General features: G+C 45.3%; 1 protein-coding gene across 11 annotated transcripts in view; it reads left to right on the top strand.

Moving 5' to 3' along the window:
- Window positions 1-11,961: 11,961 nt before the first annotated feature.
- Window positions 11,962-27,790, top strand: part of DNAAF11 (dynein axonemal assembly factor 11) — a 71,509-nt gene continuing 55,680 nt past the window's right edge. For 2 of the 11 annotated variants that reach the window (XM_043483957.1, XM_043483956.1), the window contains exons 1-2: window positions 11,962-12,102; window positions 25,569-25,736. In XM_043483957.1, coding sequence (XP_043339892.1) covers window positions 12,093-12,102; window positions 25,569-25,736 — 178 coding nt within the window. In that variant the 5' untranslated portion in view covers window positions 11,962-12,092. Of the gene's footprint in view, window positions 12,103-22,448; window positions 22,714-25,568; window positions 25,737-27,790 lie in introns of those variants that run through there. The other 9 variants (XM_043483960.1, XM_043483959.1, XM_043483954.1 and 6 more) reach the window with 7 other exon arrangements.

The following is a 27,790-nucleotide window of genomic DNA, read 5'->3' as shown; positions in this document are numbered from 1 at the left end:
TACTGGTTGATATATTGCTCTGAAGATGTTTTTTGGATGTAATTAACATTTACAATCAATTAACTTTAAGTAAATTACCCTCCATCATGTGGGTGGGCCTTGTGCAATCAGTTGAAGGCTTTAAAAGAAAAGCCTGGAGTTTCCTGAGGAAAAAAGAATTCTGCCTACAGATTGCAACAAACAAATGCTGCCTGCATTTCCAGGCTTTAGACTCAGGACCACAGTATCAACTCTTACTTGAATTTCAAGTTTGCTGGCTTGCCTTATAAATTCTGGACTTGTCAGACCCCACAACTGCATAAGATAATTCCTTAAAAGCTCTCTAGATAGATGGCTATTTCTATCTACATATATCTATAGATGTCATACCATATGTATTAATATGCCATATTGGTTCTGTTTCTCTGGAGAATCTTGGCTAATACAGCAGGTGTTATAACGAACATTTGATCGATAACCTTAGAAAAGTTTGATAACTTTCCCCAAGGACACAAAGAGTAGGTCAAACTTGGGTCTGTATGATTTCACAGCCCTCACTCTTCCCACCGCTGATTGCTGCTGAGAAGGGTTATGGGGGAGAGACATGCACGTTGAAGATCAAATATTGCCTGAATCACTCTCTCTGGAAATTCTAACCCAGGAAAATGTTTTCCATGAGTCGAAAGATTAAATGGAAAGAGTTATCTTTCAGGGACAGCTGTGACCTTTACCTTTTTTTCCCCACATGATATGGCTTGTATAGCATTTTATTTATAATTTTTTGGAATTATTCAACCTCTTGCTTTACTTTTTTTAAAATTAAGGGTATAGTTTACAGTGCTGTGTTAGTGCCTGAAGTACAACAAAGTGGATCAGCCATGTATATATCCCCTCCCTCTTTGTGTGTATGCGTGTTTGTCTTTGGATCTTATATCTTAAATCTAGCCCCGCAAAGATTTGGTGTGAATGAGATGACAGAGAAATCATCTAATGCTGTCCGGTTTGCTTTAGGACCTCTGCTTGTAGAGGTTTCTGCAGCTGCAGTCAGCTCACGCTGCAGCCTTTACTTTGTGCAAGATGTCTTATCTTAGTTACCTGTAATCCTTACCATAGTCCATAGTTGGGTTTCAATTGTTACAATAGGCAAATCCATGTAATTCCTGATGTGGTCCAGGCAGCCCTCCTTCTGCTTATAACCATGCCATTGGCCATCTCTGACCTCCAAGCGTGCCTAGTTACCTGCCTCAGGCTGGCGAGTGACTCGTGCCAGGAGTGAGGGACATCACATGATCCCACCAGTGGGGGTAGCTGGGGAATGCAGGGAACCATTTGGACCTTTGGTGAGCTCTAGCAGACCCTGCGAGACCCTCATTTTAAAGACGAGGCCGGTAAATTTCAGAGAGAATGCGTGACTTGTGCACCCCAGGTCTTTAAGGCTCCTGTGTAAAATCTCCCGCCAAGTAAAATCTACTGTAGTTACTTCAGAGCAACTCAAAGCGATCCGCATATGCTATAGTGGATGCCAACCATCTCCCCCTCCTCGCCAAAAGGAATCCCACTATTGCTCATACAATACAGCAGAGCAGACACCTGCTAAGTTGGCATACTTTGCCTCAATGCCACATTTCCCTACCAAGCCTTGATGAAGGTCTGATCATGTATTAAAAAATATCTATCCCGCAGTGATGGTTGTATCCCCTCCATCTGTCCCATGCTGGGTAAAATCTGCTACAGCTGCAAGCAACACCTGCTAGAGAACCAGACGGGGTACCTCGGGGGTTGGAGGGTGCAACTTAGCAGGTGGGTGCGAAGAGCTGGCAACCACTCTACCAAAATTTTCTACCGTCCTTTTGTAGCCTTAAAGGAGAGAAACACAAAGAAAATGCAAGGCAGGGTGAGAGATAAAGGCTGGTACACCAGGATTTTGATTTTCAATGCAAATACTTCATATTAGTGTGGTGAAGAGAGAGTGACCCGCCCGCCACCCTAACCTGAATTGCATTAGCATATTTCTGTGTGGGTGAAACTGACATTCAGGCTGCAAATGATCTGCTGTGAGGGAGGTGGCGGAAGCTCTATGCCAGGGGCTCCCTTTTTCTCCCCCCGCCTTTTTTTTTCAGTGAAAGGAAAAATCAAGGACCACATGCTAGATCTTTCCACCTTCCCCATTTCATTGTTTCGTCCTCTGCTGAGTCACATCATTTGAAAATCAGCAAAATAGTTAACAGCACGTTATGGCTGTTCTGGAGTCAGGCTGGACCTGGGGCTGAGTTCTGACCGGGCTGCTTACCTGCTATGTCACTTTGGACAAGGTGTTTCATCTTTCTAAGGCTGAATTTCCTCATCCATAAAACAGGATAAAGTATTATTTAATTCCTAGCATTTGTATGAGAAGTAAATGATTCCATGCCAGCAAGGCTCTTAAAACTTGACACAGAGCTTGGGTACACGCCGAGCTCTTCCCAAGCAGGGTCTGCCATTGTTAGCAACAGAAGGAGTAACATTAGTGGTAGGGGCAACAGTTTTTCTGATTTCTGGAACCATGTGAGTTTTTCAGTTAGTAGATGAGATGGTATAAGAATCGGGTGAGATGTGGGCTGAAGCTTGGCCAAGGACATGTCAATCTGGCTGAATAAATACTTCTTCCAATATTTAACACAAGGTGGAGTGATTATAAAGCCAATATGTCTTTAACTTTTTTTTTAATATTTATTTTTATTTATTTGACTGTGCTGGGTCTTAGTTGCAATATGCAGAATCTAGTTCCCTGACCAGGGATCGAACCTGGCCCCCCTTCTTTGGAAGCAAGAATCTTAGCCACTGGACCACCAGGGAAGTCCCAACAATTAGGTTTTGCAGTTAGACAGAGATAGGTTGGACTTGGCTGCTGTCATTTATGACCTTGTGACATTGGGCCTATACTTCAGCTTCTCTGAACTCCAGCCGTAAAACAGATATGTTCATGTCTTGCAGTTGTACAGTTTAGGGGTGGGTGGTGGTGGTGGTATCACTTTAATGACAAACAGGAGACAGAAGAGAAAATGAGCTTATATCCTGGCATGAGAAAGGATTCACTTTAAAAATAACCAGCTAAATTTTCTTCATTTGGTAAGCGCTTCACCCTCATTTCATTTCAATAAAAAAAGAGAAAATTCAAATATGCAAAAGAGAAAAGGCAACCCGGGATTCCTCAACCCAAAGACAGCCACCGCCAACATCTTGGTGTTGAGCCAAGAAAACTGTCTTGATGGCAAGGTTGATGAGACATGGAAACAGGCACCCCAGAGAGGAGGACTTTGGACATGGAAGCAGCCACCATCTGGGGTCAGTCGTGCGGCCCTGGCCCTGATGGAAGCAGGGAGCTCCAGCGATGACAGGCCCAGCCCCCCGCTGTGCTTTCGTGTAAGGGCCATGCCATCAGCTGTCACCCCGCAGGAAAGTTATCTCTCCCCTCCCCCAACGTGGGGGCCAAGATGGCCACATAACAAAAGTGAGTTTTGAAGACCCTTTATCAAAAGGGAAGCAGGAATAAACTAAAATCTAGTGTATCCAGGATGCCACTGTGTCCTCACTCCCTTTCTCACTCCCTTTTTTCAAATCTTAACCCCAGTGGCAGTTCTGAGCTCCATAGAGCTCAGGGCTTACAGTTCAATGGGTGAGGCAGACAAACAGGCAGTGACATCATCAGCCTGATGGGCAATAAGACAGAGGGGACTCCAAGTAGCCATGGGGCCCTAAGAGGGTGGGATGCTCCTACCTCCGCCTGTATCATAGAGTCTCCCAGGTGTCCTCTATACCCCCCGCACAGTGCTTAGTCCCGCATAAGTCCAGCATCTGTCATTCCTCATAAATATAATCTCCAGTAGCGCAGGGACCATTTCTTTCCCCAGGGCCCAGCCAGTGCAACTAGGGAGGTGCTCAGTGAATACTGAACAGACAGATGCTGTTGAAAGAACACGTGTCCTGAGGGGTGTCTATAGTGGGCACCAGCTGTCTTGTTCTGTCCACTATCCCTTCTTTCCCTTGTCTGGTTCCTATAGCATCTTTCTTAGTCACCCCTACCCCAACTCATGGGTTTTAGTGGGGCTGCTAATCCCAAGCCCTGAAGGACGTGGAGGTACAGGATACAGTTTGGCCAATCAGATTCTCCTTCTCCCAGGGAAAGAGGTGATTAGAGGCAGGCTGTGAGAGAGCCTGGAAGGAGGGCCACACTCATCCTGTGGCTGGGTCTCCCCACTCTGGTTGCCCAGCTCTTTCCTAGAGTCTCTGAGAAATCTTTTAGCTGAAGTTAGTCCAAGTACATTTTAAAAAAAAACCTAATATAGTCTTTTTTTCTTTAAAAATTTTAATTGAGATGAAATTCACAACATAAAATAAATCACATGAAGCATCTTTCCAAATCACTATCTTTCTACTCCTTCAGTGCCATCAGAGTCAAATTATATCAAGCCTGTCAGCTTCTCTGCCTCTCATCTTGTATCATGTCATTTTTGTTCTCCTCCACCTGAGGTTCCATGCGTACATGCTCAGTCACGTCTGGCTCTTTGTGACCCCACGGACTATAGCCCACCAGGTTCCTCTGTCCATGGGATTTCCCAGGCAAGAATACTGGAGTAGGTTTCCAATTCCTCCTCCAGAGGATCTTTCCAACCCAGGGATCAGACCCACGTGTCCTGTGTGTTCTGCATTGGCAGGCAGATTCTTTACCACTGAACCATCTGGTAAGGCCAAGATTCCATGAGTCATCATTAAAGTCATTCATTTGGACTTATTTACGCTCCTTGTGCTTTCCTGGTAAAACCGCATCTTTGGTTACATCCAAGGCGACATCTGTTATGCATCTTTGCCCACACACTGAACATGACTTGAGAAAGACCAGGCAACCAGGCCTTTCTTTAAATTCGTGATCACAACCCTTGAAGTGCGTTTGGTGGTGCCTGGCAATCACCATACCACAGCCTGTGTACGGCTCTCCTACTCTACTGGGGACTATTTCATACCTTATCCTTTCCCTCATATCTTCAGGACATCTTTCTGAGTCTCATTCTTGGCTGATGTCCTTGCTTCCTATTTTGCTGAGAAAATAGAAACAATTATGAAGACACAGCTAACCATATCTATCCACCTACCAGCATCTGTTCCTGCTCTCTTCCTTCCTGTTCTCTGGATGGAAAGTCCTTGCTGCTATCTAAGGCCAACTCACTGCTCATGTACTGAAACCCACCCCCTCTTATCTGTTCATAGAAATTGCTCCAGGAATTGTTCTCCCTTCTGCAGTAGCAGCCTTGATTATGCTATCATAACTCCTGCCTTAATTAAGCCTTTGATTGACTCCACACCCCTTACAACTCTCTTCTTCCATTTCTCTGCTCCTAGTAGTAGAACAATTCCTTGGTAGGAGGAACAAGGACAATTCCTTGTCTTCTGTACTCATTTGTCTCTAATTCACCTCCTCCGAGTCTTTCTTGAACTCAATCAAGATTTCACTCTAACCATCCATCACAGCAGCTCCTGTCAAAGCTGCGAGGATCTTCAATGTTGCTAAATCCAGTGTAGGTCTCACTTGACTTGACCTATAGCAGCATTTCACATAGTCGCTCCCTCCTTCTCAAAGCACGTTTCTTACTTGGCTTTACCTCCTACCTCACTGGTTTTGTGTCTCCCATTGAGGCAGTCTGAGCACAGGTTGGAAGAGAATTTCCAGACACAGGGCATTTCAGAAGGCAGTGAATTTACTGAGAGCAAAGAGCAGAGGTAATGTGGGCCCTGCGAGCACAGCAGGGTGACACCTCCTGACAGGCCAGGGAGAGTTGACGCTTTTCGTGGGTTAGTAGCCAATTTTTATAACCTCAAGACAAAGAAAACTTCTGCCAGAAGGTTGGCATTAGGTGATCAGTTAGGGTGCTATAGGGTGACTACTGAGGTGGGCATTCTTGCCTAATTTGGGGTCAAGAAGCTGGCTGGTGATGATCAGGGGGCCTTTTGGCAATGGTTACAAAGGGGTTCAGTCAGCTTTGGGGTGACCTTGATTCTGGGCTCTGCTTCTGTGGCCTTAGTACCAGGCCTCGCACCTGTGGCCTTGGGACAGGACTCCACATCTCCTTTGCTAATTCTCCCACATACACCAACTTTCAAGTTTTAGAGTATCTTCGGCTTTGTCCCGGGACCTCTTCTGTGTCTAAACTCCTTTCCGGAGTGTCTCATCCACGCATGTGAGTGTAAACACCGCTGCAAACCATAGCCTCTCCAACTCTGTCTCCAGCTGGGACCTCTGCTCCACATTCACATACTCACTTGACCTCTCACAATTTCCACCTGGATGTCTAAAATATACCTCAATTTTAACACGTGCAAAACAGAGCTTCTGAATCCTACCTCCTCCAAATCTTCCCTATCCACTGACCTCACCGTGTCAGTTCATGGCAATTCCATTTTTTGGCTTTCCTAGTAAAAAATTCAACAGTCCACCTTGACTCCGATATGACTTTGCTGGGGTTGATGTAATGACGTGTTACAAACTGGGAGGCTTAAAGGATAGAAAAATATCTCCTCAATTGCTCTGGAGGCTGTAGGTCCAGAATCAGAGTGTCAGTAGGCTCGGTTCCCTCTAAGGGCAGCGAGGGAAGGATCTGACCCTAGTTTGTAAACAGTCATTTCATCCTTGGGTCTTCACATGCTCTCCCTCTACGTGTGTCTATGTCCATCACATTGGGAATAAAAGCCTTACAAGATCCTACATGGTTACCCCTACATGATTATCCTCCTTCCTACCCCTTAACCCTTGTTCTTCGCTCAGCTGTTCCATCACACCAGTCACCTTTCTCTATTCTTTTAGCAGGGCAGGGTTCTCGCCATCTGAGAGCTTTACCTCTTCTCTCTCCCTGGGAAAATTCTTCCCTGAGTTCTTCATGGAACTGACTCCTTCTCATATTCAGGTCTCTTCCCAAATGTGACCTAGGTGACTGCCCAAGTAGCCCTCCTCTGAACTCATTCCATCTTCCATTTTTCCTTCATAATCCATATTATCATATCAACATGTCTTATGTAGTCTGTTTACTTGCTTCCTGTCTGTCTTCCCCTACGTGTATGTAAGTTTCCAAACGGCCAAAACCTTTAAATCTCAGTCATCACTGTATCCCCAGCCCAAGGAACTCAGTATATGCTTGTTAAAAGATAAATAAATAAATGAGTTGATGGGACCGTTTAATGCCCACCCAGATGAAAAATTTTTACACCAACTACATCATATTCTTGAAACAATTATTTGAGTACACACAGGCACGCACGCGCACACACACACACACACACACACACACACACACATTCAGGTAGGCAAGAGGGGACAGAGCAAATAAAAGGTTATATTAAGATCAGAATTTGGAATAGACAGTGGTCAGTCCTCTGTTCATGTAACCAAAGCCTTTGAACATATTCTTTTCTCTAAGCTGAAATTTTCTCTAAGCTTTTCTCTAAGCTATAAATTCTAGATGATTTTGTGGGCAAGGCCTCTTTCTGCCTTAGGACAAATGGTGCCTATGTGATAAGGAAGGTGAGATCATTTCTAGCAGCTGCCACCCAACTTGAAAAGGGTTGATTGATATGACAAAGTCTTTTCAAAGAACATACATCAAAGAAGATGACTGACAGTGAAGTAAACATTTTAGAACTAGAGTAATTAGGAATATATTAGCAATTAAAATAAACTTATTATCATTAGCAAAATTGGCAGTTACTTGCAGTTTCCCCAGGGGCCTCATTTCAAGTTTATCCTTGTAGATTATATTAAGGCAGGATTAATGTTTTTTGGGATGCAATTTTAATTTTAGAGGATTTCATTTTTTTCATATCCCTGTCCATAGCTAATAGAGCTCAATGGTTCTCAAATAAAGGTCTTATTGATCTTGGGGCTTCTATGAGCTGAACCCAGGTGTGCTAACACCAAACTGAACAAAGCTGTTGTTTACCCAGTTCTCAGAGAAAATTAAATATTGTATTTAATCAATATTTTTATTAAAATAATATTAATAAATTTATTAATAAAGTAAAATGAATAAAAACCAAAATTTTATATTTTCCTCTGCTATACAATTTTTTAGGCCTTCACCCCCTACTACTGCAAGTCTTCTAGGAGGTACTAGAAAATGACAGAACTCCTGAGCCTGAAGGAAATAAATAAACTAATCAGGGAAAAACCTTGGTCACCAGCCTTCTGAGATCAATGTATCTTCCTTCTACGGACATATATATTGATGGTTTGGACTCTTTGGATGGTAACAGAGGCAGGATTGAACCCTCTATCTTCTTTATCTTTTGGTTTCTGTTCATTATCCCAGTTAGTTGAAGGGTATCTATTAGCATCATAATCATCAAAATTGTATCAGTTAGGGTTCTTTGTTGACAGTCATGAAAACTGACCCTGGCAATAGAACAAAAGGGTAGTGTGGGTAACTCTGGCTTCTATATCAGGAACCTGGCACCTGGAATTGCCCTCCAACAAGATCCAGAAGAATAAATATGGAGACAAAACAAATGTCCACTTCAAACATAAGGTTAGGAGTGACAGTCAATGTGAGCAAGATTGTGAGCAAGATCTACTCTGTGTTAGAGATGCTTTACTCGAAAGAATCTGGAAGACTTAGTCTCCTCCCACTGAGGCTGGAGAGGGTCCAGAAACAACTAATGTCCATGGGGCATGGCAGGATGGAGCTGGGAGGCAGTGGAGAAAGATTGGGCTGAGGGGCAAGTAAGGAAACATTTCAGGAGATCAGAAAGGGAGAGGGTATGCCAATGACCATCCAAGAAGGGCCAGCCTCATGGGAAATGAAGAAAATATTTTATTCTATCTTTCAGACTCTGAGCTCAATTGTGACCTGCCACTAGTAAGACCGTGCTCTTCACGGCAATGACTAGCTGAGTCTGAACCCTTTCCCATGGGTGCTGTAGGATGTAATAGAAGGATTACCCAAACAGCTGTATACTCATCTGCTCTGACAGTGAAGGGTTTCAGTTTAATTAATGGGCTTTAAAGCACACATCAATGTTTTATACTGCTTTCCTTTTCAGGTGAGAATTAATTATTGGTCTAGTTAAGCAGGAAGAGAACTCAGGTGTGGAATTTTATACTCTGGAGACCACCTAATGGGACTGAGGAAAGTGGGCTGATCTGGGCACAAAGAAGATGGACGGCACACAGTCTTGGAGGAGTCAGGGGGAGACTTGAGCTCTGTGGTGTTTCAAACCCTACTTCTGGGAGTTTCCCACGGGCTGGGCCTCTAAGAGCAAACAGAATCAAACGCTGTTTTTTTTTTGCCCAGACTTACCGATGGCTCAGTGGTAAAGAATTCACCTGCAATGCAGGAGATGAAAGAGACACAGGTTCAGTCCCTGGGTCAGGAAGATCTCCTGGAAAAGGAAATGGCAACCCATTTCAGTATTCTTGCTTGGGAAATCCCATGGACAGAGGAGCCTGGCGGGCCACAGTCCATACGATTGCAAAGAGTCAGACATGACTGAGCACATGAGCAGCACAGACAACCTATTGAATTGTCTCAGTTTGTATCAGATTAGTTCTCAAGAACACTGAAACCTACTTTAAAGAGAAAAAGCCTCAGAGGACTGAAGCTGCTCAAATGATGCTTAGAAACCACTGAGCCCAGATTCCTGCCTAAATGAGGCATCTTCTACAGAATTCTGCACAGATCAATCAAACATATTCCGATCAAGTAAATGCAACTAACAAACTGCATTTATTTGGACATCATTAAACCATTCCAAAAACATGCAGTGGAAGGGGCCTCTCCACCCTCTGAATCCAGGTGTGTTTCCCCCCACTTTGACTGATAAGAGTACAAGGGAAGAGACTTGTCCACATCCCACAGCAGTCATGACCACCGTTTCAGTTGTCTCCTGCTGTATGAAAACTACTCTCAAAGTTATCTCATGATTTTGTGGGTGAGGAATTCATGCAGGGATCAGCTGGGTGATTCTCCTATACCATGTGGCATTGATAGAGAGCAGTCACTCAGTTACAGTCAGAGATGGATGGGCTGACTTACAAGGTCCAAGACAGCATCACTCAATATCTGCCATGTGGACAGGGAGAGCTGAAAGGCTGGGGCTTGGCTGGTGGGGATACCTATTCTTGGCTTCTCAAGCATGATGGCCTTGGGGTAGTCAGACTTCTTATGGGACAGCTTAGGACGCCATAAGTCAGTGTTTGGCAAAGTGGAAGCTTCATAGATTTTTATGAACTAACTCTGCAAATCACATAGCACCTCTTTCTCTGTGCCCTACTGGTTCAAGTGGGCAGAAGCATGCCCAGATTCAAGGTGAGGGGCATTGACACTGCCTTTCAGTGGGAGGAATGTAGACTAATTTCTACCCATCCATGTGTGCTTTATTGATGAGTCATCTCTAACTCTTTGTGACCCCATGGACTGCAGCCCACCAGGCTCCTCTGTCCAGGGGAATTTTCAGATGAGAATACTGGAGTGGGTTGCCATTTCCTCCTCCAGGGGATCTTCCTGACTTAGAGATTGAACCTGCATCTCCTTTGTCTCCTGCATTGCAGGCAGATTCTTTACCTGCTGAGCCGTTGGGGAAGCCCAACTTCTATTCATGTATGTTTAAATCTTTCCATCCACCAATGGGAAATTCTGGATTAAAGAAGGAAGAAAGGAAGAACGTGAAACTGTAAGTGCTGGTAAGCATGGAAGATTGGTTTACTTGTTATAAAGCTGCAATGAGGAAATTCTTCAGAAGGAAAATTAGTGCAAAGTTAATTAATGCAATGGAGTTGTAACCAAAGTATTAGTTACACATCATAAAAATACTGAATTATATAATAAGAACCCAATAACTTTCTAGGTCAATATCCTTGGAATTTAGCCAGCACAAAAGAAGTAGGAGGCCTGTTTTGCTGTTACCGGAATTTTTTAAAACTCTCTTTAAAATTTATTTCTACTTAAATATAGAATATGTTGCAGCAGTTTTCTCAGGAAGTCCCGCTCATCTTGTTACACTTCCAAGAGCCAAAGAAACAAGTCTATTTTGAATAATGGTTTGCATAAGTAGACACATACCAAGGCTTTTTAAACTACCACGTTCAGTTGGAATGAAAGGAACTTGACTTCACTTGGAGCTGTCACACTGTGATTTATTTCCCAATTTCCCTTCCCATCAGTGAACTGTAACAATGGGAGCACACTGTACACCTGTCCTGCGTGGCCCATGGGTCCTCTGATTCTAAGAAACACAGCGTCTTGTGATGCTGGGTGGAGAAAGGACACCGCATAACCACCCCAGCCTGGCCCATAACAAATTATGAAGTAAATATTCCTGGTTTCCCTGTTTTATCAGCCACATCTCTTCTCTAGTCCACCAGAATGTCAAAAAGTCTAAGACCTTCCTCTTATCAGAAGGATCGCTTACCCTAGATTTCCATAAAAACGTACCAAGATGAAGAAGTTGTCTCAGAGTATGGGGCACCTTACCTTACCTGAGTAGCCTGCTCGACCCCCTAAATACTGAGTCGGCTGTTGTTTGTTTTTTTTTTTTTTTAATTTTAAGTCTCTTTCATTCACTTAAATTATTTCATTAAAGCTTCACAATGATCCTTGGAGGTTACTATCAGTCCTCATCTAACAGGTGGAAATTAAGGTTAACAAATTTTAAGGTCACACCTCTGGGAAACTGGAGTGTGGGCCGATTCCAGGGTGGAAGGCCTTAAATCAAATACAAAGAGAAAATAGCAAAGGGCAGGCCAAGGGGACTCAGAAGGCAGCTCCCCTCAGGAAACAGAGCGTCCTGTGATTCTGTGTTTAGTTTGGCCAGCTGATCTGGGGTCAGGGAAGCAGTCTGCCGAGGTGGAGGGTGGGGCCGTGGAGGAGGACTAGGTCTGGGTTGCGGGGCACCTCGGTCTTCTCGGGTAGACCCTCCTCCCAGCCCCTCCAGAGTCGGGAAACGCGGCCCCGCCTGGCCCCGCGCGGCCTCCGTAGAGTCCCCGTTGCCATGGCTCCCAGGTTCGGACGCGCGGAGGAGAGATTGCAAGGAGGCCGGGGAGTCCTGGCGGGTCCTGGTGGAGTTTCCCGGGCCCGCGACCCTCGAAGGGCGACATGGGACGGAGTAAGCGCCCCCTCCCACCTTCTGCCCTCGATCGTACCCATTCTGGGCTTCGTTCCGGGCCTCTCGGGACCCTCGGCGCCCCTTTTGCCCGCGGACCCCAGCCCTTCGGCCCTTGGCCCTCAGCAGACCGGGCTGGGGCAGGCCCAGCGCCGACTGGCTGGGCTGCTTGGCCCCGGCGAGGCCCAGGTTCCCGATCTGTAAAGTGGGGCAGGAGTGGGCCTGGGGGAGAAAGGCATGGGACTTGATGGAAGGGCTCGTGGAAAGTCTAAGCGTCTTGGCGTCAGACACGCCCGGTTCGAGCCCGCGCGTCCCCTTGCCTGCAGTCTCTGAGCCGCATTGGGAGCAAAGTGTGGCCTCGTGGCTGAGGGACCCGGCCCCAGAGCCTTACCTCCTCCACCTTCCTGCCACCAGCTGTGAGACTTCTTCACCTCCAAAATGAAGGCAATAATAGTATCTGTTTACGGTCAGTCTTGTAAATATGATTATTAATATACCAAGAGACTGTGAAGTGTCAGGATTAGCAGTTAATTATATTTTAGATTGTACCAATTATTTCAGATTGAACTGTTCCAATACACTATCTTTGACCTTTCCAAATTGCACTTTTATACAGTTACCCTGAATTTATCACTTACTGTAGGAGTGTCATAGTGAATACTTTTAAATCAAGAGACTGGGGTAGATGGTGGGTTATTTTCCCTGGAAGAGCTGACAGTCTGGTGGTGGAAAGGGGATGGTGATTTTAAATGTTCACACCGTCCCAAATCTTGAGAGTGTTATTTCCTCTCCCCTTATCCCCATCCCATGGTTTTCTTTTTTGCTTATCAACATTTTTTACTTTTCCATGGATTATCCTTTGCCTTCTGCCTTTGAATCCTGTCCACTTTCATTTGTTAAATTATTAACATACCAAACTCATATTGGAGTTCCTACCCTGTGGCTCAGATGGTAAAAAAATCTGCCTGCAATGTGGGAGACCTGAGTTTGATCCCTGGGTCAGGAAGATCCCCTGGAGTAAGGAAATGGCAACCCACTCCAGTATTCTTGCCAGGAGAATTCTATGGACAGAGGAGCCTGGCGGGCTGCAGTTCATGGGGTCGCAAAGAGTGGGACACGACTGAGCGACTAACACACACACACACTGTGTCAGATGTTAGGGTGCAGTGGTGAACAAACAGAGGCGGGCCAGCCCTCCTGGAGCTCCTCCCTTTGAGGAAGAAAGCCAACACTTATTTTATTTTATTTTATTTTTTCCATTTATTTTTATTAGTTGGAGGCTAATTACAATATTGTAGTGGTTTTTTCCATACATTGACGTGAATCAGCCATGGATTTACATGTGTTCCCCATCCCGATCCCCTCTCCCACCTCCCTCCCCATCCCATCCCTCTGGGTCTTCCCAGTGCACCAGCCCCGAGCACTGGTCTCATGCACCAACCTGGGCTGGTGATCTGTTTCACACTTGATAGTATACATGTTTTGATGCTGTTCTCTCAGATCATCCCACCCTCACCTTCTCCCACAGAGTCCAAAAGTCTGTTCTATACATCTGTGTCTCTTTTTCTGTCTTGCATATAGGGTTATCGTTACCATGTTTCTAAATTCCATATATATGCGTTAGTATACTGTATTGGTGTTTATCTTTCTGGCTTACTTCACTCTGTATAATGGGCTCCAGTTTTATCCATCTCATTAGAATTAATTCAAATGAATTCTTTTTAATGGCTGAGTAATATTCCATGGTGTATATGTACCACAGCTTCCTTATCCATTCATCTGCTGATGGGCATCTAGGTTACTTCCATGTCCTGGCTATTATAAACAGTGCTGTGATGAACGTTGGGGTGCACGTGTCTCTTTCAGATCTGGTTTCCTCAGTGTGTATGCCCAGGAGTGGGATTGCTGGGTCATATGGCAGTTCTGTTTCCAGTTTTTTAAGGAATCTCCACACTGTTCTCCACAGTGGCTATACTAGTTTGCATTCTTACCAACAGCCAACACTTATTTTAAAATATCGGTCACAGTGGAATAAAAAACTAACATACAAGATCCTTGGCTTTTACTGCTCTTTTCACAGTTCTGAACTCACTACATCAGAAGAAAAAACTTGAGCTTCCAAGAGAAGATGGTAATAAGGGCTTAGGATTGTCATGTTCTTGCTGCCTTCTAGGCACTGTTCTGAGCGGTATCTCAGTGTTAACTCCTTGAGTTCTCACAAAAATCTTGTGAGACAGACAACCTCCATTTTGCAGTTGAGGAATCTGAAGAACAGAGAGTTTAAGCAACCTGCCGATTGTCACACAGTCAGCAGTGTATCTGGGATGTGAACTTGAACAGAGCTGTCTTTCTTTAATCTGTTGCTACACTGTCTCCTAAGAGTAAGGGGAGGTCTGGTGAGGAAAAGAGAGGCCGTGGTGTAAGCTCTCATGTTGAAAGTCAAAGAAACTACTTTTAGTGTTGATGTCTGCCCAGAGAGAGCAAGGTCAAGCCTGGGAGCAGTGGGTAGGGGAAAATGAAAGAATTAGTGCCTCTCTGCACTTTTAATCTAGTACAGATTATGACTTAGAGGAAAAAAAGAGCTCCTTTCTTAAAATTAATATTGAATTCATTTTGTCCTGATACTACTGTGAGTATCAAATTAGGGTGGCTAGTCTCTAAGATGTGATCTGTGTATGCATTTGCCAGGGGAAGTTTAGTTCAGTTCAGTCGCTCAGTCATGTCTGACTCCTTGCGACCCCATGAATCACAGCACGCCGGGCCTCCCTGTCCATCACCAACTCCCGGAGCTTACTCAAACTCATGCCCATCGAGTCGGTGATGCCATCCAGCCATCTCATCCTCTGTCGTCCCCTTCTCCTCCTGCCCCCAAACCCTCCCAGCATCAGGGTCTTTTCCAATGAGTCAGCTCTTCACATGAGGTGGCTAAAGTACCAGGGGAAGTTAAGTACCCTCAAAGCCATAGGATGTTATTGCTGGAAGGATGCTCAGTGGTCTCTAGTTCACACCATCTTTAAAACTATATGGATGGACTCTGTTATGCAGAAGGTTTAAGCATCTGGTCTCAAATTTTATACTTCTTATGTGATAGGTTAGCATTCAATTTGAAGTCCAGCTCAGTGGCCTTTCATAGTGTCTGCATTTTCTTAAAGGCACATAGAGGAAAAATCAGTTTTATATTAATTCCTCTGAGTTCACCTTGAATAGGAAACTCCAATTAGAATCATCCTCCTAATGCATTGCCTGTTATATTGTAGACTTCATCAGCTGCTTATAACAAATCCTTTAAATCGTGTTTCCTACTTTTAGTCCTACTTCATTTGGTGGACAGTATAGTTTACCATTAATTTCGAGCTCTATTTTTTCTTTCTTTTTTTTTTTTTTTTTACCACACCTAGCAGCGTGTAGGATCTTATTTTCCCAAGCAGGGATTGAACCCAAGCCCCCAGCACTGGAAGCTCAGAGTCTTAAGCACTGGACTACCAGGGTAATCCCAGTTTGAAGCTGAGATACGTTGTTGATGTCATATGGATTGTTCATCACACACCTATGAATAATTGAGAAATACTTCTTGTAAACATTTTAGCTACACCAGAAAAAGTTTTTTCATGAAAGATGGGCTTCCAAGAAAAGCATCCTTTAAAGAAATTGTATAGATTTACATCAGTCAGTTCAGTTTAGTTGCTCAGACATGTCCAACTCTTTGTGAACCCATGGACTGCAGCATACCAAGCATCCCTTGTCCATCACAAACTCCTGGAGTTCACTCAAACTCATGTCCACTGAGTCGGTGATGCCATCCAACCATCTCATCCTCTGTCGTCCCCTTCTCTCACCTTCAATCTTTCCCAGCATCAGGGTCTTTTCAAATGAGTCAATTCTTTGCATCAGGTGGCCAAAGTATTGGAGCTTCAACATCAGTCCTTCCAATGAATATTCAGGACTAATTTTCTGTAGAATGGACTGGTTGAATCTCCTTGCAGTCCAAGGGACTCTCAAGAGTCTTCTCCAACACCACAGTTCAAAAGCATCAATTCTTCGGCTTTACATACTAAGCACATAAACAAAGTTTCAGAAATAAGAAAAAAACAATTATGGATAAATGCAGGGTTTTTAGTTTGTTTTATTTTTTATGGAGTGAGTGAAAATCACTTACTCAAGTCTGACTCTTTGTGACCTCATGGACTATATAGTCCATGGAATTATCCAGGCCAGAATTCTGGAATGGGTAGCCTTTCCCTTCAGGAAATCTTACCAATGCAGGGATCAAACCCAGGTCTCCCACATTGCAGGCGGATTCTTTACCAGCTAAGCCACAAGGGAAGCCCAAGAATACTGGAGTGGGTAGCCTATCCCTTCTCCAGCAGATCTTCCCGCCCCAGGAATCAAATTGTGGTCTCGTGCATTGCAGGCAGGTTCTTTACCAATTGAGCTATCAGTATCAGTATCAGTTCAGTGGCTCAGTCGTGTCCAACTCTTTGTGAGCCCATGAACTGCAGCACGCCAGGCCTCCCTGTCCATCACCAACTGCCGGAGTCTAACCAAACCCATGTCCATTGAGTTGGTGATGCCATCCAACCATCTCATCCTCTGTCATCCCCTTTTCTTCCTGCCCTCAATCTTTCCCAGCATCAGGGTCTTTTCAGCTCTTCGCATCAGGTGGCCAAAGTATTGGAGTTTCAGCTTCAACATCAGTCCTTCCAGTGAACACCCAGGTCTGATGTCCTTTAGGATGGACTGGTTGGATCTCTCAATTCTCAAGAGTCTTCTCCAACACCACAATTCAAAAGCATCAATTCTTCTGCACTTAGTTTTCTTTATAGTCCAACTCTAAGTTGGTGTCATTTGCATATCTGAGGTTATTAATATTTCTCCCAGCAATCTTATTCAGCTTGTGCTTCTTCCAGCCCAGCGTTTCTCATGATGTACTCTGCATATAAGTTAAATAAGCAGGGTGACAATATACAGCCTTGAGTACTCCTTTTCCTATTTGGAACCAGTCTGTTGTTCCATGTCCAGTTCTAACTGTTGCTTCCTGACCTGCATACAGGTTTCTCAAGAGGCAGGTCAATGGTCTGGTATTCCCATCTCTTTCAGAATTGTCCACAGTTTATTGTGATTCAACACACAGTCAAGGCTTTGGCATAGTCAATAAAGCAGAAATAGATGTTTTTCTGGATCTCTCTGCTTTTTGATCCAGAGATGTTGGCAATTTGATCTCTGGTTCCTCTCCTTTTCTAAAACCAGTTGAACATCTGGAAGTTCACAGTTCACGTATTGCTGAAGCCTGGCTTGGAGATTTTTGAGCGTTACTTTACCAGCGTGTCATGATGAGTGCAATTGTGCGGTAGTTTGAGCATTCTTTGGCATTGCCTTTCTTTGGGATTGGAATGAAAACTGACCTTTTCCAGTCCTGTGGCCACTGCTGAGTTTTCCAAATTTGCTGGCATATTGAGTGCAGCACTCTCACAGCATCATCTTTTAGGGTTTGAAATATTTCAACTGGAAATCCATCACCTCCATTAGCTTTGTTTGTAGTGATGCTTCCTAAGGCCCACTTGACTTCATATTCCAGGATGTCTGGCTCTAGGTGAGTGTGAGTGATCATACCATCGTGATTATGTGGGTCGTGAAGATCTTTTTAGTACAGTTCTTCTGTGTATTCTTGCTATCAGGGAAGCCCTTATTTTTTATGGAAGGCCTAATTTAATTTTCAGACTGAACTTTGTACTAAAGACTGTGCTGATTTGCTTAACTTTGTTTTTAACTTAATTTATTTGACAATATATTGCTTTACGACTGGAACAGCTATTTCCTTTCTGTAATTATTCATTAATGTAACTGAAAGAGGAATGGTTTGGCATGTGTTTTCTGCCTTAGAAAATTAAAATACTTTGACTATTATATTCATTTAAGTTTATATGAGTGGTCACAGTGAAATTGCTCAGACATCAGACAGCGCACTTGAACATTGAAGATTTAAACTTGTGCATAATTCATCTTTATCCAGTCCTCCTTGGAGAGTGTTCCATAACCCTGCTGAATGCTTTACATGCATAGGACACTTAATCCTCCCTGTAACAGTCTGAAATAAGTACCACAGAAGCTCTCTTGAGACAGGCCATTGGAAAAACTTGGTTGAAGTGCTTAGTCATAAAAATGAGGCGTTTTCGGGCTTCCTTCTGCAGCGCTGATAGAGTAACTGGTGTGGGAGTTAACCTTCCTCCGTAAACAACTGTGAAATTGGGCCACATGAATAAGGTAGCTGTTCTCAGGAACAATCGGTGGGACATACTTGTGCTCCTTGTGAGAAGGGAAATGCAAAAGTTGTGCCTCACTGTTACCCCACTTTTCTGTCTAGAAAACTAGTTTTTTTTCTAGAGGCACTTTCCTGCTGCAGTAAAGGGAGATAGAATTCAAGCGAACTTCTTGAGCTGGGGAGGCAGAAACTTCTGAGCTGCTGAAGTTGCTGTAATCTGGGGGGCTTTCAGCTGAGAATCAGCAATAAAATGAGGAACTGAGTCATGTTACTGTAAGGAACCAAATTCTGCCAACAACTCAAATAAGCAAGAAAACAGGTCCTCCCCTGAAACCTCCAGAAAGGAATGTAATCCCCCTGACACCCTGATATCAGGTAGGCGAGACCCATATCTGACTTCTGACCTGCGGAACTGTCAACAGCTAAGTTGGTGATAATTTGTTCCTGCAGCTGTAGGAAACCAGCAGAGCTGCCTGAAGGTTCTCGTGTGCTCATTCCAGCATCTCTGTCATCTTGGGATCTGTTTCTCAAAGAGGAGGTGGATATTTGGGACCTCTTTTCTTTCTTGCTATAGGCATTTAGTGCTCTAAATCTCTTCCAAGCTAGGTTTTAGCTGTACCCCACAGATTTTGATATACTGGTTATCTTTTTCACATTATATTCTGTTCAAAATACTTTTTTCCTTTTGACTTCTCAGTGACAAGTTTGAAAAAACAACATTATTTTCCTGTATTTTGTCTTGGTTTTTAGTTATCATAGGCTGGAGGCTAAATCCTGTGCCTATGACCCCAGCGTGTCTGGAACCTGAAGGCTCTGCTTCTGTAATGATTCAGTCCCCATCCTGGTTCTCAGCTCTCTCTGTTCTTCATTTTCCGGGAGAAAACCTCTTTATTTGCTACCAATATAGTAGTTTGGTGTTCACAATTAACTTTTAATGTTCCATTCACTCTCAGCCGTACCTCGTCAATTATGTTTTTAGTGGTAGCCACCTCAATACAATCTTCCTTTAAGTTACAATTTCCCCTGTATTTCTCTAATGCCTGATTGCACCAATCTTATCAGTACGTTCCCTTCCTCTAGTATCCATTTGCAGTAGACCAAATGTTTGTTTCCCACCGAAATTCCTAAGTTGAAACCTTGACCCTCACGGTGATGTTATTAGGAGATGAGGCCTTTGGGAAGTGTTTAGGTCACGAGCGCAGAACCCTCCTATTGGGCTGATGGTCCTTAGGAAAGGGACTGGCTCACACCTTCCACCGCGTGTGGTTACTGTCAGTGGGGAACAGGCGCTGAGTGCTCTGTGTAAGGCAGCGGCTGCTCCTGTGTACCACCTGGGGTGTCTGCTCTTCCCGATTGGGGTCCCCAGGAGACAGACTTCTCAATGGAGGCTAGTGTGCAGGAAGCGTTTGAGGAAGTGTCATTGGAGAAAATAACCAGGTCAGGCACAGAGGGAAATTGGGTTGGGGTGCATTTTAACAAAGGCCTTAGCTAACCAGCCTGGGGCTTATGAAAGGAGCTCTGAATTTGGACGGACCTCTGTTTTTCCCCAAGTTGGGGTGAGAGGGCTGGGCCTTTATAGCCCACACCAATCAGATCCTGGATGTGGGCCCTCCTGGGAAGGGGAGCATGATTTCGGTTGAGATGTCTCTGCAGCTGGGGTGACTTCAAAGAAGGTGGGCGGCTGAGGGCTGCCCTCCCAGCAGCAGGAAGTCATCTTCAGGCCGGAAGCGGGGAGCTGGCCTTCATAGCATCTGTCCCGGCCTGTGGTATGCTTTCCTTACTGGTGCTTGTGTTTCAGGATTCAGCCCAGGCTTCTCCTCCATAATGCCCCATTTGACCTTCTTCTGTCACTCAGTCACGTGGGTCACTCCCTCCTTGGAACTCACGGTACTTTCTGGATCCTTCTGTCCTTGCCCCGTACACTCTGTCCATGTTTGTAATTGAACACTCTGTGTCAGTGCCCCTAAAGGTATGGAGGGGGGGTCACTGCGACCACCAGCACTCAGATAACCCGAGTCAGTAAGAAGAGGCAGGGCCAGTGACTGAGAAATCCTGTTTCTAAAAATTTCCATGGAAAACAAGGAAAGAGAAAAAGTTTAGATGCTGCAAGATGAAATCTTTACCTATTTGTAACCCCTTCTTCTGGGTTTCCCTGGTGGCCCAGTGGTAAAGAATCCGCCTGCTAATGCAGGAGACCTGGGTTTGGTCTTTAGGTCAGGAAGATCCCCTGGAGGAGGAAATGGCAACCCACTCCAGTATGCTTGCCTGGGAAATCCCATGGACAGAGGAGCCTGGTGGGCTACGTCCGTGGAGCTGCAAAGAGACGGGCACGACTGAGCGACTAAACAACAGCAACAACCGCTTTCTGTGTATTTATGTTAAGTCTCTGTTTCATGTTTGTATCCGCTGGTTTTTCAAGATGTTTAAAAATTCTGCAGAATCTGCCTTAAGCATACATTACCGATTTTACTCTACCCTGGCAAGAGAGGGTGAGTTGTTTACAAAACATGATACAAAGCCTGAAGGACAAACACTGCATTGTTGGCTTTGTGAGTTTCTGGAATCTTGTTCAATACACTGAAAAGCTCTGTCATAGCAAACACAGCCTGACAACCTCTGATATTCCTGAAAACCTCTCCTCCTGCCCTCTGCCCTGCCCCCACCCTGTAGGCTCTTTTCATGGATGCTCTCTCGAGATATCGAGAACCCAGTCATATTAAGGAATTGAAAAGAAGCCTCTGCATGAGTTTCCATTAAACCTTTTTCTTTTAGGGAAATGAGTATGAATCTGTGGTTATAACTGTCAGTATCCTTCATCAACCGCCCATTCAGATATTGGTTATGGCCTTCTCTAGGTGAGATACTTCTCCATGTCTATCTGAGTCCTGTATTTTACTGTTTGAATTTTCTCCAAAAAGGAAGTGAAAGCAATATGTTTTATATAGGAAGTGCCTTGGCATGTTCTCCTATACCATATGATCATTGTTGTTCAGGCACCAAGTCGTATCCGACTCTTTGTGACCCCATGGCCTTCCTGTCCATGGGGCAGGCTTCCCTGTCCTTCACTGTCTACTAGAGACAGGCATTGTATTACTATCTGTCTTGAGATAGTCTTATGGGGACACATTAATGCTTCCAAAGCCTTTTAAAGAGCCTCAAGTGATTTATCATAAATGCAGGGCTGTGTTATTTGGAGTAGGGCTTTCTAAAGGTGCACAGTACTGCTTGGGAGTAAAGAATGTTTGGTCTAAACTATACATAAAACTGCAAAATGTTTTCTCCTTTAAAAGTCTGAGGCACTATAATCTCCATGCACCAGGTGGATACTCTGACTCATTGCTTCTCAGGGACCCTGGTTTTTTCCCTGATGTTTACCATTGCAGGCGAGGCAGTATTGTGGGACAATTTCCTGAGGGCTATGAAACCATGTGCTGCCCGGCGGTTTGCTTAATACAGAGGAGTTCAAACAAGGGCCGCTGGGAAACTCCTGACCTTCACAGTTCCACCTTCCTCTGTGATTCTCCATTTTCTTTTAATCTATCCTGCTGCTGCTGCTGCTGCTAAGTCGCTTCAGTCGTGTCCGACTCTGTGCGACCCCATAGACGGAAGCCTACCAGGCTCCCCCGTCCCTGGGATTCTCCAGGCAAGAACACTGGAGTGGGTTGCCACTGCTTTCTCCAATGCATGAAAGTGAAAAGTGAAAGGGAAGTCACTCAGTCGTGTCTGACTCTTAGCGACCCCATGGACTGCAGCCCACCAGGCTCCTCCATCCATGGGATTTTCCAGGCAAGAGTACTGGAGTGGGGTGCCGTTGCCTTCTCCATTAATCTGTCCTAGTTGTGTATAATTGTTGCCGTTGGGCAAAACTACCCAGTTATGCTGAATGAACCTTAGCCCCTCCTCTCCCGTGTGTGTGTGTGTGTGTACAAATTTGTATTTATGCCAGCTCCTCCACCCCTCCACACCACTTTCAACTAGGAGTGATTTTTATCATCTTAATTCTCATGATTAGAAGATACGGATCAACATAATTCCTTACTAATGTCTACATGCCTCTGAAAGGGAAGATTTGATAATTGCATGCAAATGATCCCATTCACACACATAATAGCATAGTAAAAAGGATCTCTTAGATTTTTAAGACACGGGCAGCAAGAGAACACAGGAAGAACATTTGACACCAGTGGGAACTCAGTCAGCAGCAGTTGGAGGGGCCGGCACGTCTCCAGAGTTGGACAGATCAGAAAAGCCTGCACAACTGTACAGCATGAGAAACCTGTGCACCTTTTGTATCCCCAGGAGGCCCCACGTGGCCTGGGCAGATGCTGGTGTAGCTGCCTCAGGCCAGAGACCAGGTGAGGCTTCACAAGATGCAATCAGAATGCCCTGCACACGTTCACCTTAACCATACCCTTGGATGACAGCTCTTGCAGGGTTCGAGTTAGGCTGTGTCTTCAAGCTGGGCACCCAACCAAGCCTTCAGCCAGGGCAACTGGGGAACTGGGGCAGGAATATAAGTGGAGGCCCATGTATCAAGTTATACATCAAACTGCTAAATAAAATGCATCTCCTTTCCTTGATGAGTATATCTTCATAACAACCCAGAAGGCTACATTCAGTATAAGTTTCCCAAGCTCATTGGGTTCTGTGCCAGCTCCCTTGCCCACACCTCCCTCCTCTTCCCATCTCTGGCTCTAGCCTGGTCCTTCCTGCCGATGTATGAAGGCAGACACTTCAGCCAACACTTCCAAGCCATCCATGTCCCCAGAAAGCAGCCACTCCTTGGACACCTCTGGGTGAAGGAGTGCGTGCCCGATGGTGTGGCCTGCAGAAGCAGCCAGTGTAGGACTTGGAGGCAGAGGGTTTCCTCGCTTTGCCTGGGGGCAATGGTCTGCAGGGGAGGGCATGGGCTCTGGAAGGGCTTATCCTCCTGGCCCATTGACTCCAGGTCTAATAGCCGCAAAGCTTCTTCCCGCCCCTGGATTTGTGTCATTTAAGTCACGTACACACCGTTAGTCATCGAGGGTCTGTCTGCATCATCACAGTGCATCACGTCCGCATCTCATCAAGTTAGCTGACATAACATCGGTAGTGTCATCCCAACCCCTGAACCCATGTTGCATCCTTGGGAAGAGCATTCTGGGAGATCAACTGCAGAGGCAGGTGATACGGTTGACTTCACACAGCAGCTTTGATGTGTCCTCAACTTGGCTGTCCCCATTTGTGCCCAGTTGATTCAAGCTGTTAGAACCAGCTTTGGTAGTGGGAGGTGGGGAGAGTAGTTTTAACTCCCTTCTCTTAAAAATTTGGTTTTCAGAACATGTATTGTCTTTCTTTTCCTTGACTAGAGCGGTCTTTTTAAGCCAGTTTAATGACAGCAGTGGTGGCCAGAGACGGCAGAGTGCAGCCCGCAGTAGGGATCCCAGAGAGCGGGGCTGCAGAGGCTGCCCCATTAGCCTCCTACCTGCCTCTCTGGCCTGCCCCCCACCAGCACCTAGCTCGCAGCCAGCTCTGCTGTCGCGTGCTCAGTCGCTCAGTCGTGTCTGGACTGTAGCCCACCAGGCTCCTCTGTCCATGGGATTTCCCAGGCAAGAATACTGGAGTGGGTTGCCATTTCCTTCTCCAGGGGATCTTCCCAACCCAGGGATCGGACCTATGTCTCCTGCTTGGCAGACGAGTTCTTTACCACGGCACCACCTGGGAAACCCATCTCTGCTGTTAGTTGAGCCAAAAAGCTTAGAGCAGCAGGCACATCTCCCGGGTATGGTGTTTGAATCTCTCAGCCTCTGCATTGCCCTGGTCTTTCTTCCAAAGAACCGTTATTACATGCAACCCCGCCTCCCACCGCTGGATGTAGCAGGGGGTTCAGCTAACTTCACGCAAATGAAGGAGTTCGTACACGTTTTCACATTGTTTAAAAAAGGCAGACTTCACTGGTAAGAATGTGGCGCAGTAGAGGGGCAGCTGGAGAGCTCTGTCTCCACTAGAGAAGCTTGTGTATTCAGGAGGCCTGAGACTTTTTGAGAGGCTCTTTTTTGCTCACACTTGGGGCAGTGGAGTGTGGTGGTTCAGAGCACACAGTCAGTTGGCTCAAGCACTTATTATAATAGCTGGACCCTGGGCAAGTTACCTAAACTCTCTGAGCCTCAAGTCATCATCTAACAAATGTAAATGACAATGGTCCCTACTCACATGTTCATACACACGAAGCATTTAGGACAACTCTTAGCACCCTGTAAATGGCAAGAGGAGAATCTTTATTATTTTGTGGGATGAATGTGATTATTTCCACATTCCACCTAAAATGTGAGGATTCAAATGGATTCATAGTTTTTTAATTGCACTGGAAAATACAAGTATTCTCCATTGTGATTGCCTCCTTGTTTTTATTACCTAGTGGGTTGGCCAGGAAGTTCATTTGGGTTTTCCATGTTTCAGAAAAAGCTGAACAAACTTTTTGGCCAACCCAAATACTTTAAAGAGGATTCGTATCCTGTTCTTGGCTCCCACTGTGGGCCCAAGTGTTGTCTGCAGTCCCTTGGTACCCCCATCATCATATGTTCCTGGCCTGTGGCATCAGGCCAGCCCAGTACAATGCATCACTCTTGTCAGGGGGGAGTGGGCCTCTTGTAACCCCTCCCTCTGCGATCAGCGTCTTTCATTCCTCCTGGAAACAGATCAAGTGGTGGTTGCTTTATAAGATTGCCGTGTAAAATCTGGGGTTATTTCTCTTCTGTCTCTTCCACTCTAGTTAAATAAATACCAGGTGAATGAATGAATGAGTGAGTGACCCTTTCCTTACGGAATGGTTGTGGCTACTGAATGGAGATGCTTTCCTGTTTTTGCCCTCTGTCAGCCATGCCATGCCTCTGTCTTGGCAGAGACATAACTTAGTGGGTCTTACCCAGTTTGATGTGATACCACCTCAGGATCCCAATCCTCATGGTCGTTACCAATCAACTTGATCTCCATCCATCCAGTGAAATGTAAGTAGATTCCAGCATAAGACAAAACGTATCATTGCCTCTCTGCCGAGTCATGCTAGTGTCATAAAAACTCCCAACAGGAGGCAGCACTTCTCTGATCTCTTTCCTTTAGAAAAATGACTTGGGCCTGGAGAATTCACATCTCACTGGAAGGAAAAACCAGTGCGTTAACAGCTTAATATTAATGGGGATGGAGATGTAATACATAATGCATTTTCTTTCAGTCACAGAAGATCTCATTAGACGGAATGCCGAGCACAATGACTGTGTAATTTTTTCCCTGGAGGAACTCTCCTTGCACCAGCAAGAAATAGAAAGACTGGAGCATATTGACAAGTGGTGCCGGGATTTAAAAATCCTCTATCTTCAAAATAACCTCATTGGAAAAATCGGTAAGTCTTCAGGACTCTGTTCTCATGGTTTCTTTAACATTTTGAATGGCAGAATGTTGGCAAATGCAGTGTTATTTCTTAGAGGAAGAAAGAGAGTTGCATGGAGGGATAGCTGCAACCATCTCTCAGTGGTTGTTTATGGAACTGTTTCCCTGAACCTTTCTGGGCCCGGTCCATCTCCTTTGCCCCGGAGATCTCCATCAAGGAGTCAGGAGGACCTGTTGATGGCTAGGAACACATTAGTTGACCTGTACCTTTAAAACCTGATTTTTTAAAAAGTGTCATAGAGAGGAATCCAGGCATTTGTCATGGACCTGAAAGGATTATGTGAGAGCTGACTAAGTCCTTGTCAGATCCCAGCCTGGGATAGCCAGGTCTATGTATCGAGAATGCACGTGTGCCAGACATCATGCTCAGGATTGGGTACTGAGAGGGGTTCACAATGACAGCTCTGTTTACTGTTCCAGCTTGGAATGAAATGAGAGGTAAAAATAAACCGGTAGGTGAAGAACCAAAAATCAGCAATATAACTAGTAAAAACTCTGGAGAGTATGGCTTACGCTTGCAGTGCCCCCAGAATTAAACATACGCACCACCCAGCTGCATGCAGAACTCAACCACCGCAGGCTTCCCTACCGTGACTTGTGGCAGGAAGGGGTGGAGACCCCAGACCCAGGAGAGAGTGGGACGGGCATGCCCAGTTCCTTCTCCTAGTTCACTCGTCAGGTGAGTCGAGTGACTCAGCTCCCCATCCAATTGCCACCCCCACCCCTGGGAAGAATGAGTTAAGGGAACAGAGAGAAGCGAAGCCCGTGGAGTTACAATAACGGGGGGGTCCTGCCACATGGAAACAGCAGGAGCACCCCCACCCCAACTCTCAGAAAAGCCACAGAGAAGCTTAGTGGTGTGAGCACGTAGATCCAGGTTTGAACTCTGCCTCCGCCGCTAAAAAACCGTGCCATTAGGCAAGTCAGTTAACTGTTGATCTGTGTCTTAGTCTTGAATCTGTAAAACAAGTCAACAGCCTCTGACACACGGACGTGTGCGGTATCAGAGCTGCACGGAACAATGTGCTTAGCTCTCTGCCCGGACCCCCTCGCCACCTACAAGGAAGAAGTGTCTGGCCCCCAGTGGTAGCATCGCTGTGGTTAGAAGCTCTGGTGATGTAGTCAGTCGCCTGAAGCTTAGTGGATAACCAAAAATGGGCTCTAGGGAAACAAAAAGTCTAGAATTTGCATACTTTTTGAAGGTTTATTAAAATTCATTATATTCCTTCAGATACTTATTTTTGGCATCTTGTACTTTACCAGAAATTAGAAACTCTGGCATTGTCCCATTGAAAAGGCTGTTACAGAAAACCACCCGCTTTTATCACGAGGGCATTAGAGAGTTGTCCTCATTGTGCCTCTCCAAAAGAGTTCCCGAAATCTTCATCTCCACAGCTGGGTCCGTCACAATTACTAATTAGCAGCATAGTATTTCAGTCCTTTTCAGAGCTGTGAGAAAGCTTGAATTTTTGCTTCCAAAGTATTCTTAAATTAAACACGCTTTTAAATCCTAATAATGGGATTTTTCAGCACAACTCCACCCATAGGCGTTTAGGTGCTTATTTAGCAAGTAAAACTGTTTCTGGAGGATTCAGACATGCTCTTGGGCCCTAGAGGGAGCAGTTTGCAAAACACTTGCCTTTGCTGAAGCGCTGTTCTTCCCGGGGAGCTCCAGGCGGGCTGGCGGTGGGGTGGGGGGTAGGTTCTGCTTGATGTGGCTCCAGGGGTCACCTGAGGACTGTCCAGGGTCTGTTAAAATGGGGCCAGGGCCTCACCCCAGACTTACTGACTCAGAGCCTGAGAGGATGCGCTCCCAGAATCTCCATTGGTCACAGGTTCCCCATGAGCCTCAGCCCTGGCCAGAAGTTGACCTCAGGGCGGCCTGAAATGTGGGGTGGGTTTGTTCAGTTTAGTCGCTCAGTCGTGTCTGACTCTTTGTGACCCCATAGACCGCAGCACACCAGGCTTCCCTGTCCATCACCAACTCCTGGAGTTTGCTCAGACTCA

This window comes from Cervus canadensis, chromosome 12 (genome assembly GCF_019320065.1).
Source record: "Cervus canadensis isolate Bull #8, Minnesota chromosome 12, ASM1932006v1, whole genome shotgun sequence".
Lineage (NCBI taxonomy): Eukaryota > Metazoa > Chordata > Mammalia > Artiodactyla > Cervidae > Cervus > Cervus canadensis.
This window is presented reverse-complemented; position numbering and strand designations above follow the sequence as displayed.